At 33.7% G+C, this 14924-nt stretch overlaps 1 protein-coding gene across 3 annotated transcripts in view; it reads left to right on the top strand.

The window, feature by feature from the left end:
* Positions 1 to 14924, top strand: part of LOC126964683 (aquaporin AQPAe.a) — a 121537-nt gene that overhangs the window by 61601 nt on the left and 45012 nt on the right. For all 3 annotated transcript variants that reach the window (XM_050807950.1, XM_050807948.1, XM_050807949.1), the window contains one exon: positions 2208 to 2404. In XM_050807950.1, the coding sequence (XP_050663907.1) occupies positions 2208 to 2404 (197 nt within the window). The remainder of the gene's footprint in view (positions 1 to 2207; positions 2405 to 14924) is intronic.

Here is a 14924-nt window from a genome sequence, read left to right as displayed (position 1 = left end):
ACGCAATCTTAATAATATTTGACTTTGTATAATTAGAAACTGTTTAATAGATTATTTATTTAAGCTTTAATCTAATTTTTATATTTATTATTAATATAAGCTAAACATAAAATACAAAGTCTTTTGAGGTTTTTATCTTTCAAGAAATCTTTCAAATAGGCAAACTTTGTCGCTATATATTGCTTCTTAGTCGCTGATAAGAAACAGATTTACATTATAATAACATAGTTCCTTCCTATCATAATATCAAAACTGTCACATCATTTGTAGCTTAAGAAATGGAACGAGCCTTTTTTTCTTTACATCGATATTTAAATAGATACCACGAATTACTTATATTTATTTATTTATAAAGGCTTACCAACTGAATAAAAATTAAAATTTATTAACTTAAGCACTGAGAATTAAACAAATATAATAAAATAGTTTAAATGTATACTAAATACATGTGATATTATAAAATCTAAAATCTACAAATTTTGGTGAGCAATATAAAATTGTTTTTTAAAATTAAGAAAATTTTAAAAGAAGATATCAATGTTCTCATCTATATTGAAAATACTATTCTATAATTGTATCATTAGCTGTAGGGGAGAGTTTAAGCCACAATTACTGTGAGTGAATTTAATGTGCATTGGGGAAAAAGAACTAAGCCGACAATTAAAGGCAGGCACATGCGAACCGATTTGTAATAAAATGTATGTTACCTGGCTAGTTATATTATGATATTAATTATAAATGAACAAGGACAAACGTTGTTATCATTTTAAAACAATTATATCAAAAATATAAAATTTTCAATTATTAATATACACAAATTTACTTACTATTTTAGGCAGCAGAAAACATATAATTATAATATGTTTGTCGAAGTTTTGAAAGAAATAAAGTAAGAAATGTAATATAATAAATTAATTCTGGCAGTAACTGTACGAAATGCCTTCTTAATATTTAGTTATAAATCTGAAACTGACCAAATATCGAAAATGATACATGGATAATTTATCAGCAATGATTTATTCGTCAATAAATTACAATATATTAAGATGGTTCTACGATAAAATGAAAAGAAATGTTATATCTGTACACGATATCAATATAGAGCAAAGCGGGTGTTTATTATTTAAACATTTGAACGTACTTGACATTGTTTCTGAGGTATAATATTTACATAGCCTGTTCGTACACGCATGTATCGTATATTTATGAGTATCTACATTCATTGATTGTTCTGCCGTTTTATTGGATATTAAAAACAGCGTAATAAATTGTTAGCTAGAGCGTAGACGATTGTGCGGAGGCCGTGTCACGTGTGAGATTATTATAATTTCATTACAATATCCACTTATGAATTGAAACGACTGAGCTCGCGAGTCGCGACCAATTGGTGGAGGTTCCGACCAGACCGGCTAAATACTATATAGATGTGCGCGCGGCACTGGCCAATTGAGACTAGCTATGTATTATATAGTGTCGAAAGGTATAGAGTAGTATAGAAAATTAAATGTACATTATTCAGTATGGAGCTAGCTCGACATAAGAAATTAGATTCACAAATCAATTTTTTTTTCACCATGTTAAAATACTGTTAATTTAAAAATTCTGCGTCAGTGTTTAGTGCATATTATGTTGCTTTGAAAGAAAAAAATATATTTTTCAATATTATGTCCTAAATGGAACTCAATTTTTGTGTGAAATTTTTTAAATATATAACAATTTTCCTTTTATGTCCTATAGAATAGTCTTAGTTAATGACTTATCAGGTACATCTTAAATCTGAGGGCGGGGAAGATTTAGATAATTTTGTATTTCCGCTCCTAAAAACGGTTAAGTGATCACCGCCGCTTAGTAATCAAAGGTTTTTTGCCTTACATCGCATAAGGAAGCTTATTCCACAGCTTGGTTGTACGTGGAAGAAAGTTATTTGAAAACCACACTGTGGAGTAACGCTACACATCCAGATGGGGGGATGATATCCTAATGTATGGTGTGTCGGTCGAAGGTGGAATTCAGCGGAAGGAATCAGTGAAGTGATTAGTAGAGAGTTGAGAAAGATATACCAAAATTTATGACCCCTGCGTACTCGAACGGTTGGCTCGGACGGAACCCGAGAGGTCGCGGGTTCGAGTCCCGCATCATTCATAAATTTTGGTTACAAATTTAATTTGTATGAATAGTGGACCTTAAACTTATCTGTTATCCAACAGGGACCAACAGCATCCTAGGTCTAGCTGACCTGACAGACAACCGGCTGATTTGGAGGCAGCTGATTGCTGAGCTGCTGGGAACCTTCCTCCTCACGTCCATCGGGGTAGCAGCCTGCATCGCGATCACAGAGAGCAATGCGCCACAAGTGACCAGCATTGCATTATGCTTTGGTCTTCTTGTGGGCTCCATCGTTCAGGTAAGTTTCTACACTTAGTAAACTATTGAGGGGGTCATAGTCAAACAACGCATTCTTTTAATTAAACAGGTTATGTCTACTACTCCTTTAAGTCAAGTCAGTAAGCCTTTCATTGGGCGATCTATATGCTTTTCCAACATGATCCCAGAAAATGTACATAGCAAATGTATTATGAGATGCGGGACTCGATCCCACGACTCTGTAGATGAAGCTACAACCTGAGAGTTGAACAAAGCATACAAGATTTTATCAACGATACGTCACTCGAACGGTTAGCTCAGTTGGAAGAGCACTCACACGGAACGTGAGAGATCGTGGCTTCGAGTCTCGCACCGTTGATAAAATTTTTGTTTTCAAATTTTATTGGTGTATTAATCCCAGAAGTGAGGGTTATCACTTTAAAAACATAACAAATTCATAACAACTGTTAAAAAACGTTTATGTGATGAAGGTTACTATAACATAAATAACATTATTAATGTTTATAAAAAGAATGAGAAAAGAGCGACCACTCTCAGGCTACTTAAATTTTGTAAAGAATTTTGAATCTTATGAAATGAAAAAAAATTAACCAGTCCGCTGACTTTTCAACGCCCGTTCTGCCAGATCTGAGGCGTAAATTTTCTAATGGTAGTTTTTGACTTCAACATGTGATGTTTCTCTAATGATATTTGCCCGTAACTAGCTCGTTAGTCCCCTCTTTAATGTGTTTGCAAGACAGTTTGGTCAGCGGTGAACACTCAGTATTCATAAAAATTCCATGGGTGGCTGTTTATCTAAGTAAGCTAAAAAATGTACTGAATTAGCTTTTCAAGAACATATTTTCAAGGAAGTTAAACGGGCTTAATAAAGCAATAGGGACTCTTGCGGCCATTCAATAAGGTGTATTTCAGATCGCACAGCGCTATTAACCTCCTGTCTGCTGCCGTTGCCTGTTATTTGTGTGGCACACAAGACATTAATTAACCTACATTTTTATTCACCTAGAAGTTGCTTGTCTTACTATTGCGTGATTCTTACCTATTCTGACGACATTTGGGTTGTTTTGTTTATCTAAAACTTCTTTTTTAAATACCTATCTTAATTAAAAAAAAATATTTGTAATTTGCTTATCAATCTTGGGATTGGACACGCCAACTTATACCTAACTTGATAAAATAGTACTCTCAAGTCTCCACAAGTATTATACAACGTGCCTCACTACGTAATCAGTAATCAAGTGTGTTTTGTCGCTGTTTTCATAAATGTGCAGAAAAGAGGCACAGAGTTACGTCTTGAGACGTCTTCTTGAATACTAATATGAGGGTAGAGGTAAGGGGAATCATCACATATGGGAAAAAAGTTGATAAAGTGTCCAGCTTATGCTGTAAATAACAGTTCAAAAAGCTTTTGCAACATAAGTGAATTTGCCAGAAACTGTCAACACATAAACCCATAATCTTAACACCGGGAACAGACATAAACTGATGATGCCTACTACTCGGCTTAGTCGAGTTAGTAAGTCTTTTGTGGGGCGATGTATATGCTTTTACAACAAGATCCCAGAAAATGTTCAAAACAAAGGTGTTACGTTATTCAAAAGAATTGTTAAAAAACGTTTGTGTGGTAAAGGTTACTATAACATAAATGACTTTCTTAATGATACCACAGATTGGGAATGGAGCGACCGCCCTCAGGCTATTAAATAATAAGTTAAATTGTAAAATGTTACTTTGTAAATGTTACTTTAATTGTAAAACATATTTTTGATGAAAAAAGAAAAGCCCGCTGAGTTTGTTGCGCCCATTCTTCTCAGACCTGAGGCATTCACTTTGGAATGGGTGGTAGTTTTTTTTCAATAAGTGATTTCACATCCTATGTTGAATAAAAATATTTGAATTTGAATTTGAATTTGAATAGCGCTGGGTACCCTAGGGTATGATGTGAAGTATGAATGTAGCAATTGTAAACTAATTGTAACTAATATTGTCGTCTAAAGTAGTAGACTTATTGAAAATTTCAATAATTTACGTTGTACAAAATAATGTAGTAAATATAACCTTAGACAATTACGGGAAACGTATACCTGGAGTGATTTTATTTGGCGCTTCTATAAGATATTATTATATATTATAAGATTTACCCTGATGCTACTGGGGTGTCACTCAAATTTAACACATTTTGGCCGACGCTTTTTCATATACACAGATGATTCCCTCCATAAATACGAGCCTTTACAACTGTCATAATGTATTCTTTTTTTTTCTTCGTCCATTACTAGGATGGGCAAAGGGTTCAAGCCCATACAGCGAAGTGTTAAAATAATATAGATAGATAAGAATACCTATCCTTACAGGAAAAAGGCGTGAGTGTAGGGAAAACTATTTTTAAGGCCAAAGCCAAGTCTTTTGTGATTATGACTCTGTATTCTCCTATTCGTTCCCTTGACTGGCAGTGTCATTTGTGAAGCTGTCAATGTCATACCTTTCTCACGCGGTCGCAGACCTGTAATCACTCGCGTGTTCAATATATTACACATGTACCATTCAATATCATTAAAAGGCCAATATGCAAAACAGACGAATTAGTCAGCCTTGACATACGAGCCAGCGTACGCCGGTTTGATTTCGATCCGACACTTGCGACCGGATGAAATTGACATATCGATTTAGGAATCGATAATCGGCTACGGTACTATGATGTATTTTAATTGACGTGATGTTAATATAATTTGTTTTTTAAATTATGAATATTGTCTTCTGACACGAACTGCAAACTGTTAACGTAACTTGTTTTATTCGACGTTAAATGTATTTATTTATTAAATAAGAAGCCACTGTACAATATTTATCGTTATTCTGTTGCACACTCTTAAGTATATAAGATAGAGATTGTATCCCTCACTAACAGACTAACTCAATATGAATCATGAATATATAAAGAAGAGCTGAAAAACAAGGCAATACATTCTTTGCAAGTAGTAATTTTAAAAACTTATATTAGGTAAGTAGATACTAATAAATATGACAACAAAAAACACAAAAAATAAAACAACTGAAAAATTATAACCAATTAAAATACAATATGAATAATAAACTATTTCAGTGTTTGCATAAAAATAAAATAAAAAAAAAAAACAACTCATACGTATGCCTCGAGGCGAATCCCGCATCGTCCAAAGATTTAATTACATTGCCGTGAAGCTACTGCTTCACGGCAATGTAATGTATAAACATTATTGTGTTTCGGTTTGAAGGGCACCGTAGCTAGTGAAATTACTGGGCAAATGAGAAGTAACATCTTATGTCTCAAGGTGACGAACGCAATTGTAGTGCCGCTCAGAACGTTTTGGGTTTTTCAAAAATCCTGAGTGGCACTGCATTGTAATGGGAAGGGCGTATCAATTACCATAACCGGAATGTCGTTTCGTTCCTTGTTGTCATAAAAATAGTATTCTTAATTAAATAAATGCATTTAAATTACACAGTTATTTCATTTCAATTTGTTCAAGATTTCGTGGTAAGCTCTCAGTCTGTAACACAATGAGAAATAAAGTTTTCTTCAATACGAAGTTCATTGGCCCTGGCCTCATATAATTCAAAGTGATAAGATTGTATTGCAACTCAATGTAATCAATATTTGGAACATACAAACAACTTGAGCTTGGTATTTCAACTATGATTTATTCACACTATTTTATATTGATATAGTCGTTATACAAACTATCTTAGAATGTTATCTCAACTCAATTGGTCACGACTGCATCTGTGCGATGCCTTAACCTCATGTGTTTCGCAAAATAATTCTGTGTTATGATGTCGCTTGTACTATGATATGATAAAGTTTGAAGTAATCTGCGGGTACATTTACACCCCGATTCCTAGTCTTTATGGATTCGGTCTTAGTCAATACTTTTTGTGCTTTCGGTCTCAGTCAATACCAAAGTACACTTAACTAAATAAAAAAAAATATGTCATTGATTGAAATTTTTGATTGCACTGAGTTTCATAATTCTCTTAACCATAGACTTAGAATACACTGTGGGACCAATTTTGATTAGTCTTATATAATACAATATTTAGTTTAATATTCAAAATAAGTACTAAGGAGGTAATGCCAAGCGTGGCTGAATGTTTACGACTTGTCAATTTAAATCGGTTACAGTAGGTAACTAAAAAATTAACTTACCTTTTGTATCCTGCTGTAACTCCGATAAACAGGTTTTTCTCTCTCGCACTGCTTGTTTGTACATACGTTAGTATATTGTAACACGTGGGTCCTCCCTCACTCGCGGATCGTTGCATAAATAAAACAATCTAATATTCTCTGGTACTTCTATATTCCTCTTATAACATAATACATCTTAAATTATATTTTATACTGGACCGAAGTACGACTGTTCTTACTTTACTTCATTCTCTTATCTATCTTATTCGATTCTTCTCATCCGCGTCAATATTCGAATTTAGTATAAAATATTATTCTTTAACTTTACGGTCAAACATAGAACATTGACTTCTTATATACGGATAAGAACTCTTTGTTACAATTATAGGCTATACTATTAACAGTGCGCTACGACACTATGTAATTGAGCATAATAGTTTTTATTTTCTTTTATAAGTAGGATTCAAAGTTATTAGCACCTGATTTCTACCAAATTCAACCTTCGCACGACACGCCACAAATAATTATATCATCCCCATCATCTGTATGCGTGGCGTTCCTCCACAGTGCAGTTTTCATCGACCTAACTGACACGCAAACCAAACTGTGGCATGAGTTTACTTGTGCGGTGTTTCCAGTACGATACGATATGCACACTTACAAAAAAAAAAACGCGTACAGTTTTCAACAACGCTCTTGTGATAGCTCTGCAAAATAATGTGGGCGGTGGTGATCACCTAATACTAGGTGACCCTAATGACATTTGAGTAAATTTATTGAATGTTAAATTAAAATATAGTTATAATTTAATGATAATTCCGCTAAGTTTTGTTTAGTTCGTCGAATCAACAACTCCTCAGGATGCCTCCTGTGGAGGCGAAAACGTTTCGAATTGGTTTCAGCAGGGTGTCACATTACCGTCTTCACCGGTCGTTCAGTCGAGTTCAACGGGGGCCGATTGTTAGGTTGATAGAAAATTTTTTTCACAAAATAACATTTTATTATCAGTATAGAAATAAAAACAATTTATATATTATTCTTTAGGTCCATATTTGTAAAATAATAATATAGAGTAGTAAAAAACACCTTTGCCAGGTGTAGCTTCGAACCTACTTTCCCTCCTGGGAACCTGGCGCCTTGGACCGCGAGGGCAAACTGACTTGAGAGCAGTTGTTGAAATTAATGATACAACTTCACTCTGATACAATGTACCGTGGTCGATTGAAAAAAATTGAGGCAATGTAATAAAAGTTTCAGTTTAATATGATTTAAGCATAGAAATATAAATAAAGTCAAATTATAACTTACTATATTTTTGTTTTTTTAGGAAGATCCCTAAATTATATAACATCTTTATATATATATTTCTTGTGTGCGTGTGTTTGTCACTGAACTCTTCCTAGACGGCTGGACCGATTTGGATGAAATTTTTTGTGTGAGTTCAAGGGGATTCGAGGATGGTTTAGATTCACAATTGAACTACCTCCTAAACGGCTGGACCGATTTTGATGATATTTTTGTGTGTTCCAGTGAATTTGAGATTGGTGTGTGTCTTCAGGGGGATTCGAGAATGGTTTAGATTCACAATTAAACTACCTCCTAAACGGCTGGACCGATTTTGATGGTTTTTTTTTCTTTGTTTCAGTGAATTTGAGATTGGTTTAGATTCTCAATTCCGTCCATATAATATAATTCTCTCCGTCCATATAAATAAGAACTCCTCTTAATGGCTGGACAGATTATGCAAATTTAAGAAGTGTGTACAGGACAACGTCTGTTGGGTCCACTAGTCTTTATATATATAACATTTTGAATTCTAACTGATTATTCGTCGTTAGGGGGGCAACAACAAACACACACGCGCATACATACAAGCGCGCGGCACTAAACTACGGATCGCTGTTATATGGTAATTTTTTGTAGCTTAAATATGTATTATAAGTTTTTTTTTTTTAAATATTCTAGAAAACAAAATCCCCTTTACAATGACGTAAATTTGGCAACAAAATAATAAGCCAGTATAAAGCTAGCTCGACATAAGAAATAAGGTCACATTCAAATATTTTTCCATCACGAAAACATACTACAAATTTAAAAATCATGCTTTAGTGTTCAGTACATATTATCTAGTTTAAAAAAAATATCATATTATGGAGGTACTTCACAGAACTAAATTTTTATTTGAAATTTTAATTAAAATAACAATTTTCGTTGACTACAGAGCTGTTGTGGTATAATTACGATTACATTATTCATACTATTGTTATTACCTTAACACAACGATACGATCTATTATAAACATGAGTCATATGAACTTATATTATTAGTTCACCATTCGCAATAAACCTATATACATTAATCAATCACACGACGAGATTGACACGCACTGTGATACAGAGTCGGCCGCCGCCCGCGACTGGTAAGTCCACTGTAGACCACACATATTCAATAATGTGTTCTTAGAAATGTTACGAGCTATTAACTGTTATAATTGAACAGAGTTAATTTATTATAAGCGTGCTTATAATTTTACCTGAATGTACAGTCGATAAGGTAATAATTAATGTATTCACCTAATAAAGTGATCTCATAATTAACAAAACCAACCATAATCATACAAAGCTAATTGTGAGACGGTGGATGTATTTGTTGACAAATTAACGGAATTCAAAAGAGCTATTTGATATTGATGAGAGAGAATGGACGAATACACGTTCTCCGAATTCCATATAAATTTGTTTTGCACTTAGATATTTATTTAGTTTGATTCCTTTAATATAATACGGATGTTACTTTTTACTGCACATGTTGTGACATTCTTAAAATGTTGTACATTTACTATAGCAATATTGATATAAATTTACATGTACGTTATATTGTAACAACAACTGGATGTCCAATTATAAATAAATAAACACCAGGAACTAACATAACCTAATTGGTATGCCTACAAGTCGGTTAAGTCGAGTTAGTAAGTCTTTTATTGGGCGTTGTATATTACAACATGATCCCAGAAAATGTACATAACTTATTATGTGTTACCAAATTCAAAATTAAAGTGTGGAAAATCTAAAAGTGCACGCCTCATAATCTCACTTCCCACAATATTCTAATGTTAGGAAAAAGATATCATAATAAAATATACAACTAATAAAATAATATATAAAAATATAAATATAAAAATACACAGTCGTATTCTAGTTTTTTATAGATAAATAATAATTAATCGACAGTGAATTGAACGCTCATATTCATTGAAAAAGTGCAGTGTGTTTGTTACTTTAGATAATAAACATTATATTATACGGGTAAGATAATTTTTCGACCATTTTCCACGCCACATGCACCGATCCATAAACTCAGACACGTCCAGAAAAGTTTTTCTAAATGTCATTATTTACTATGTTAAAGAGAATAATTGTTATAAATAATAATAAATGTTTTATTTACCTCACAGATTGTTTAACTTGATATAAGTGCACTCATATTAACTTGTAAGTGCCATATTTGAAAAAAAAATCAGTTTCGTGAAAACTACATTTTTTGCCATATCGAGAGTAAAGCACTACTACCCAATACTTCGCTTATGAGGCGGGCAAAAACGTATCTGTGGTACTGTCTGAATGATACCACAGATTGGGAATGAAGCGACCGCCCTCAGGCTATTTAATAATAAATTTAATTGTACGAAATTATATTATAAAGCGGCTGAGTTTCTTGCTCCCGTTCTTCTCAGATGGGAGTCATAAATTTTCGAATGGATGATAATAGTTGACGTTTTTTAAGTGATTTTCAATCCTATTTTGAAGAAATATATCTAAAATTTAAACGAAATAACAGGATCTGCTTCCGTATAGTGTGCTTGTTGCATCATTTTACATATTATATTGTAATTGAAATGACCTGTAAATCTTGATATAAAAGAGTGACAATGAGTTTCTTGCTACTTCTTCTCATTAGCTCAATCCTTTACGAAGTAGCGGTAGATTCAATAAGTTTTTTTTTGATATTCATAAGTGTCATTTCCGTGACCTACGTGAATAAACTGATTTTGATTTGATTATATTGTATGCATAGACAAATGTCTATTAGTTATTAATGAAAATAATGATACCTACTTAAATTGTTATTAAAATTTTTAAAAAACGCGTCGTAGAGTTTCTTTACTATTAATGTGTTTATTGAATTAGGTGTTATTTTGCAGAAATCCAAAAACGACACAAGCAAGACGTTTTCTTGGTGGTGGTGATTGAACCCAAAATTCCGAATGGCATCGTAACTGCACCCGTCACTATGAGAGATGATTTGCCCAGAAATTTCACTAGCTACGGCGCCCTTCAATCGATCTATTCGATCGAAACACAATAATACTTATACATTACTGCTTCACTGCGGGAAAACAGCGCTGCTGTCGAAGGCACCTTGCCGGTGTCGTGTGCACAGAAGCCTGTCATAAAGTGCGAGTCAGACTCGGCCACCAAGGGTGCTGTACATATTATTAGGTACAGACCTATACTTATACAAAAGGGAAAACAAAAAAAATTTTAATTCCGTTTAAGCTTATGCCAATGAATTTCATACGACACGGTTAACTCAACTGCTCAACTCAAATTTCGGACCGATGCTTCTTGCATAAACACCCTGTTTCTTTATTATTTAATTACAGATGTATAGTTATCAGACTTATCCCTGTACTTGTAGCATTAGACGGTATTACTTACCCAATTTATTAGTTCTTGTTCAAAGGAAAATACCCTATTTTTGATTCCCAAATATATTATAACATATTTATTGACTTGAGTATATTATCGTTTTTATTTCAACTCCACGCGTTCCCGAGATAAAGGTTCTTGGCAGACAGACAGACGGCCGGCCAACCAAGTCATCCTATAAGGGTTACATTTATTCCTTTTCAGGTACGAAGCCCTACAAATATTTGGCTTGAATTTTATTGTCACGTGTGTGTCTTAAACCGTTTCACAATTTTTCGTAATGTCAATTCTGTATCGACCGGAACTTGATCGGAAACTAACACTAAGCATGACTTAGTGTAGCGACACATCTGCTGAACGTGCGGCGTGCGGCGTACGGCGCCGATACACCAGCAACTGAATTCTCGGTCATAGTATTCGGTACACGTGACACAACAAGCGTGCCGACATTCGGACGGGACGCAAGCGTTTTGTTCAGCGCACTACGTGATATCGTCGTCACTAGGTCCCGGCACTTTATTTAGGGTGTGCGGTTGTGACGTGTTGATTGAATTTGTGCTTTTATAGAGGGCTTAGAAGAAGAAGTAAAAAAAGCACACGCCGTCGAACGTTCAACTACTCACGACGAATATTCGGTCGCGTTACCCGTCGTGTGATATGTCACTTGCTATGCAAAATACATTGAATACATAATGCATTCTAGTCGAAGAAATTCCCCAACGGAAGGTACTGCGCAACGCCCAACGCTTCAGGAGATCAGCTGTAGATGTGTTATAGGTAACGTAAAGAACATTTGAAACGTATTGAACCGAACTTTCAGCGCTGTTCTTTCGGCAGTGTGTCACTACACTTAGATCCTTCATAGTGACCTGATAAGGCAGGGGCCACAGTACGCAAGCGAGCGACAGTAGCTGATGACACGAAGCGATAAGAAAGCGAAGTAATTGAGCTCCGTCAGATGTTAAAGATATCGCGTGTCAAGTTCCATTTGTTTGATCGTTTGTAACACTGATTGGAATGTGGAGATAAAATTGTGTTGTTTGTTATAATTAATACATTCAGTTGATTAATATATTAATGGTTAAATAATTAATTATCTGTTATAACTCTTGCGTACGAGCGAGGACGATATACGTTAACGACCTTACAAATAAACTTAGTTTAAAGTTATAACCTGATAATTAAATGCAAAATGTTGACTTTAAACACTGAAAACTATTAATTCTGAAGTTTTCCGAATGTCAAGAGGCCTTACGAATAAATGAGGGAAATGTCCAAATAAACCATTCAAAATTCATAAGCAAAATGTCTAATTGGAAACATTTTGCAAATTGTCTGTTTATTCTCAGGTATAACTTTTAGTTTATTTGTAGGGCCGTAATTGTGTCTCTAATGATCAAAATGAAAAAAAGAATGAATTTATATATTGTTAACTTATTACTACTACTTAGTACGTTACTCATCACAGAATTTTAATTGTTATACAAATTAAATGTTCAACCAAAATTTATGAACGATGCGCGACTCAAAGCCTCTCGGGTGCCGTCAGAGCGCTCTTACCAACTAAGCCAACCGTTAGAGTGACGCAAGGTTCGTAAATCTTGGTATGTCTTGTTCAACTTTCACTTTAAAAATAATAAATTGTATAATTTTCTGAAGACTGTATATTTATTCTGGCTATTTATTTTGATATATCTGATTTTTAAAACAGTAGGTTCTACTTATTTTTGACTTTAGAAAATGAATTAGATTTCCACGAAAAAAGTTAGGACTCATAAAATTGTAAATCCGATTATTATGGTCGACGAATGTTCGCGGGTGGAGTGCGATCTACTGCAAGTATTAAATAAATTAAAAGTAAAGAAAGCGGTTTCACAATATGCGTGCAATAAAATATAATCACAGAATCATTGGACATTTAATATATCACAAAACCGATTTGAAATGCTTTCCATTTAATACATGTTCGAAGATACGTAATACTACAGAGTTGTAGGGCTGGTGCATCATTTAATTTTAGTGGATGTTAGTTGCAAAGAAAAAAATCTCTTATTACAATAAACTTAAGCGTTGAACATTTATTTATACATTACTGTGTTATTAACAAATACGAAATAAAGTTACTCCAAGTATAAAATTACTTCTCCCTGTCATGAAATTCTGTAGTGACAAGGGTAAGATAAAGGCAAACGGCCTTACAAATAAAATTGGCATAAAGTTATACCTGAAAATAAATCAAGAATATTTAAAATGCTTACAAATAGAAATTTTGCTTATGATTGGTTTAATCGGACGTAAAATGTTTCCCGCGTTTATTTGCAAGCTGCCTGCCATACGGAAAACTTCAAAATAAGCATTGTTTTGACAGTGTTGTCAGCGATATAGCCAACATTTCTCATATTCTTGGATTATAATCAGGTATAAGTTTATATCAAGTTTATTTGTAAGGCCGAAAAAGTTTTAAACTTGGTAACCTTACACGGCGTTTATTTATAAGACCGATATTGTAGTCTACAAACAGGAGGCTGACTAAAAGGAGATTTATTCAATCTTATTAAACATTTCCATGTTTAATATCAACTTGCGTGTGTTAATACTTATTTTATTAAGATATATTCATTATTATTATTTATTTTCGCAAAAGTATTAGTTTGTGTTTCCGGAGAGCGTTTACTTGTCTCTACTAATATTATAAAGAGGTAATAATTGTGAGGTTGTAGGAGATAATCTCTGGATCTTCTGAAACAACTTGGAAAATTCTATTACCAATAGAAAGCCTCATTATTTGTGGGTGTAACAGACTATGTATTACCCGAAAAAATTAAATACTTTTTCATCTGGTAAATGCAAACGAAGTCGCGGCTAACAGCTAGTATTTTATCATTTTGAGCAACTATTTAAAAAAAGAACATAATAATAACTCAATGTCTTTAACCAATACAGGTGTCAACCCTAATCTTTGGTATTTATTAGGTATTATGTCCTTCTAATCCGAAGTTAAATTTAATGATCGCCATCACGTATTCTGGATTTTCGCGATAAGATTAAATAGTTTTTAATGTGCTTGTTCATTGAATATCTATTAAGAATTCATAATTACGTATTAAAAGAATTATTATTAAACAAATAGGATTTTAGGTTACGGTTACGTGTTTTTATACCTTACTAATACCTTATATTATATTTAAATTTGGAACCTGTCATTATCAAACGTATATTCGTCATGATTTCGAGCCATTCTTTGTTACTTTTTTTTAGTGTAGGTGAGTAATTCGAATTACACATGGATTTTATATATCGGCTTAGGTATAAAGTACCATTCTTTGGAAGGTGGTTTACCGAAATAACACCAAGTTCCATAACGAATAATGATCCTTTCAGCGGAATTGAGCAGCGACTTTACTCGTTCACAGTTTAAAAGTATATTTTTTTATGGAAAAGGAAGACAAACGATCTTAGGTACGGCTCACCTGGTGTTAAGTGATCACCGCCGCCCACATTCTCTTGCAACACCAGAGGAATCACAGGAGCGTTGCCGGCCTTTAAGGACGTTGGACGCTTTTTTTTTGAAGGTATCCATGTCGTATCGTCCCAGAAACACAGCACAAAGAAGCTCTTAACTACTTACTTTCAGCAAAACGCTAACGCACAATAAGTCAGAG

The sequence above is a fragment of the Leptidea sinapis genome, chromosome 5 (assembly GCF_905404315.1).
Source record: "Leptidea sinapis chromosome 5, ilLepSina1.1, whole genome shotgun sequence".
Classification (NCBI taxonomy): Eukaryota; Metazoa; Arthropoda; class Insecta; order Lepidoptera; family Pieridae; genus Leptidea; species Leptidea sinapis.
The sequence above is the reverse complement of the archived record's forward strand: the minus strand, read 5'-3'. Positions and strand labels throughout refer to the sequence as shown.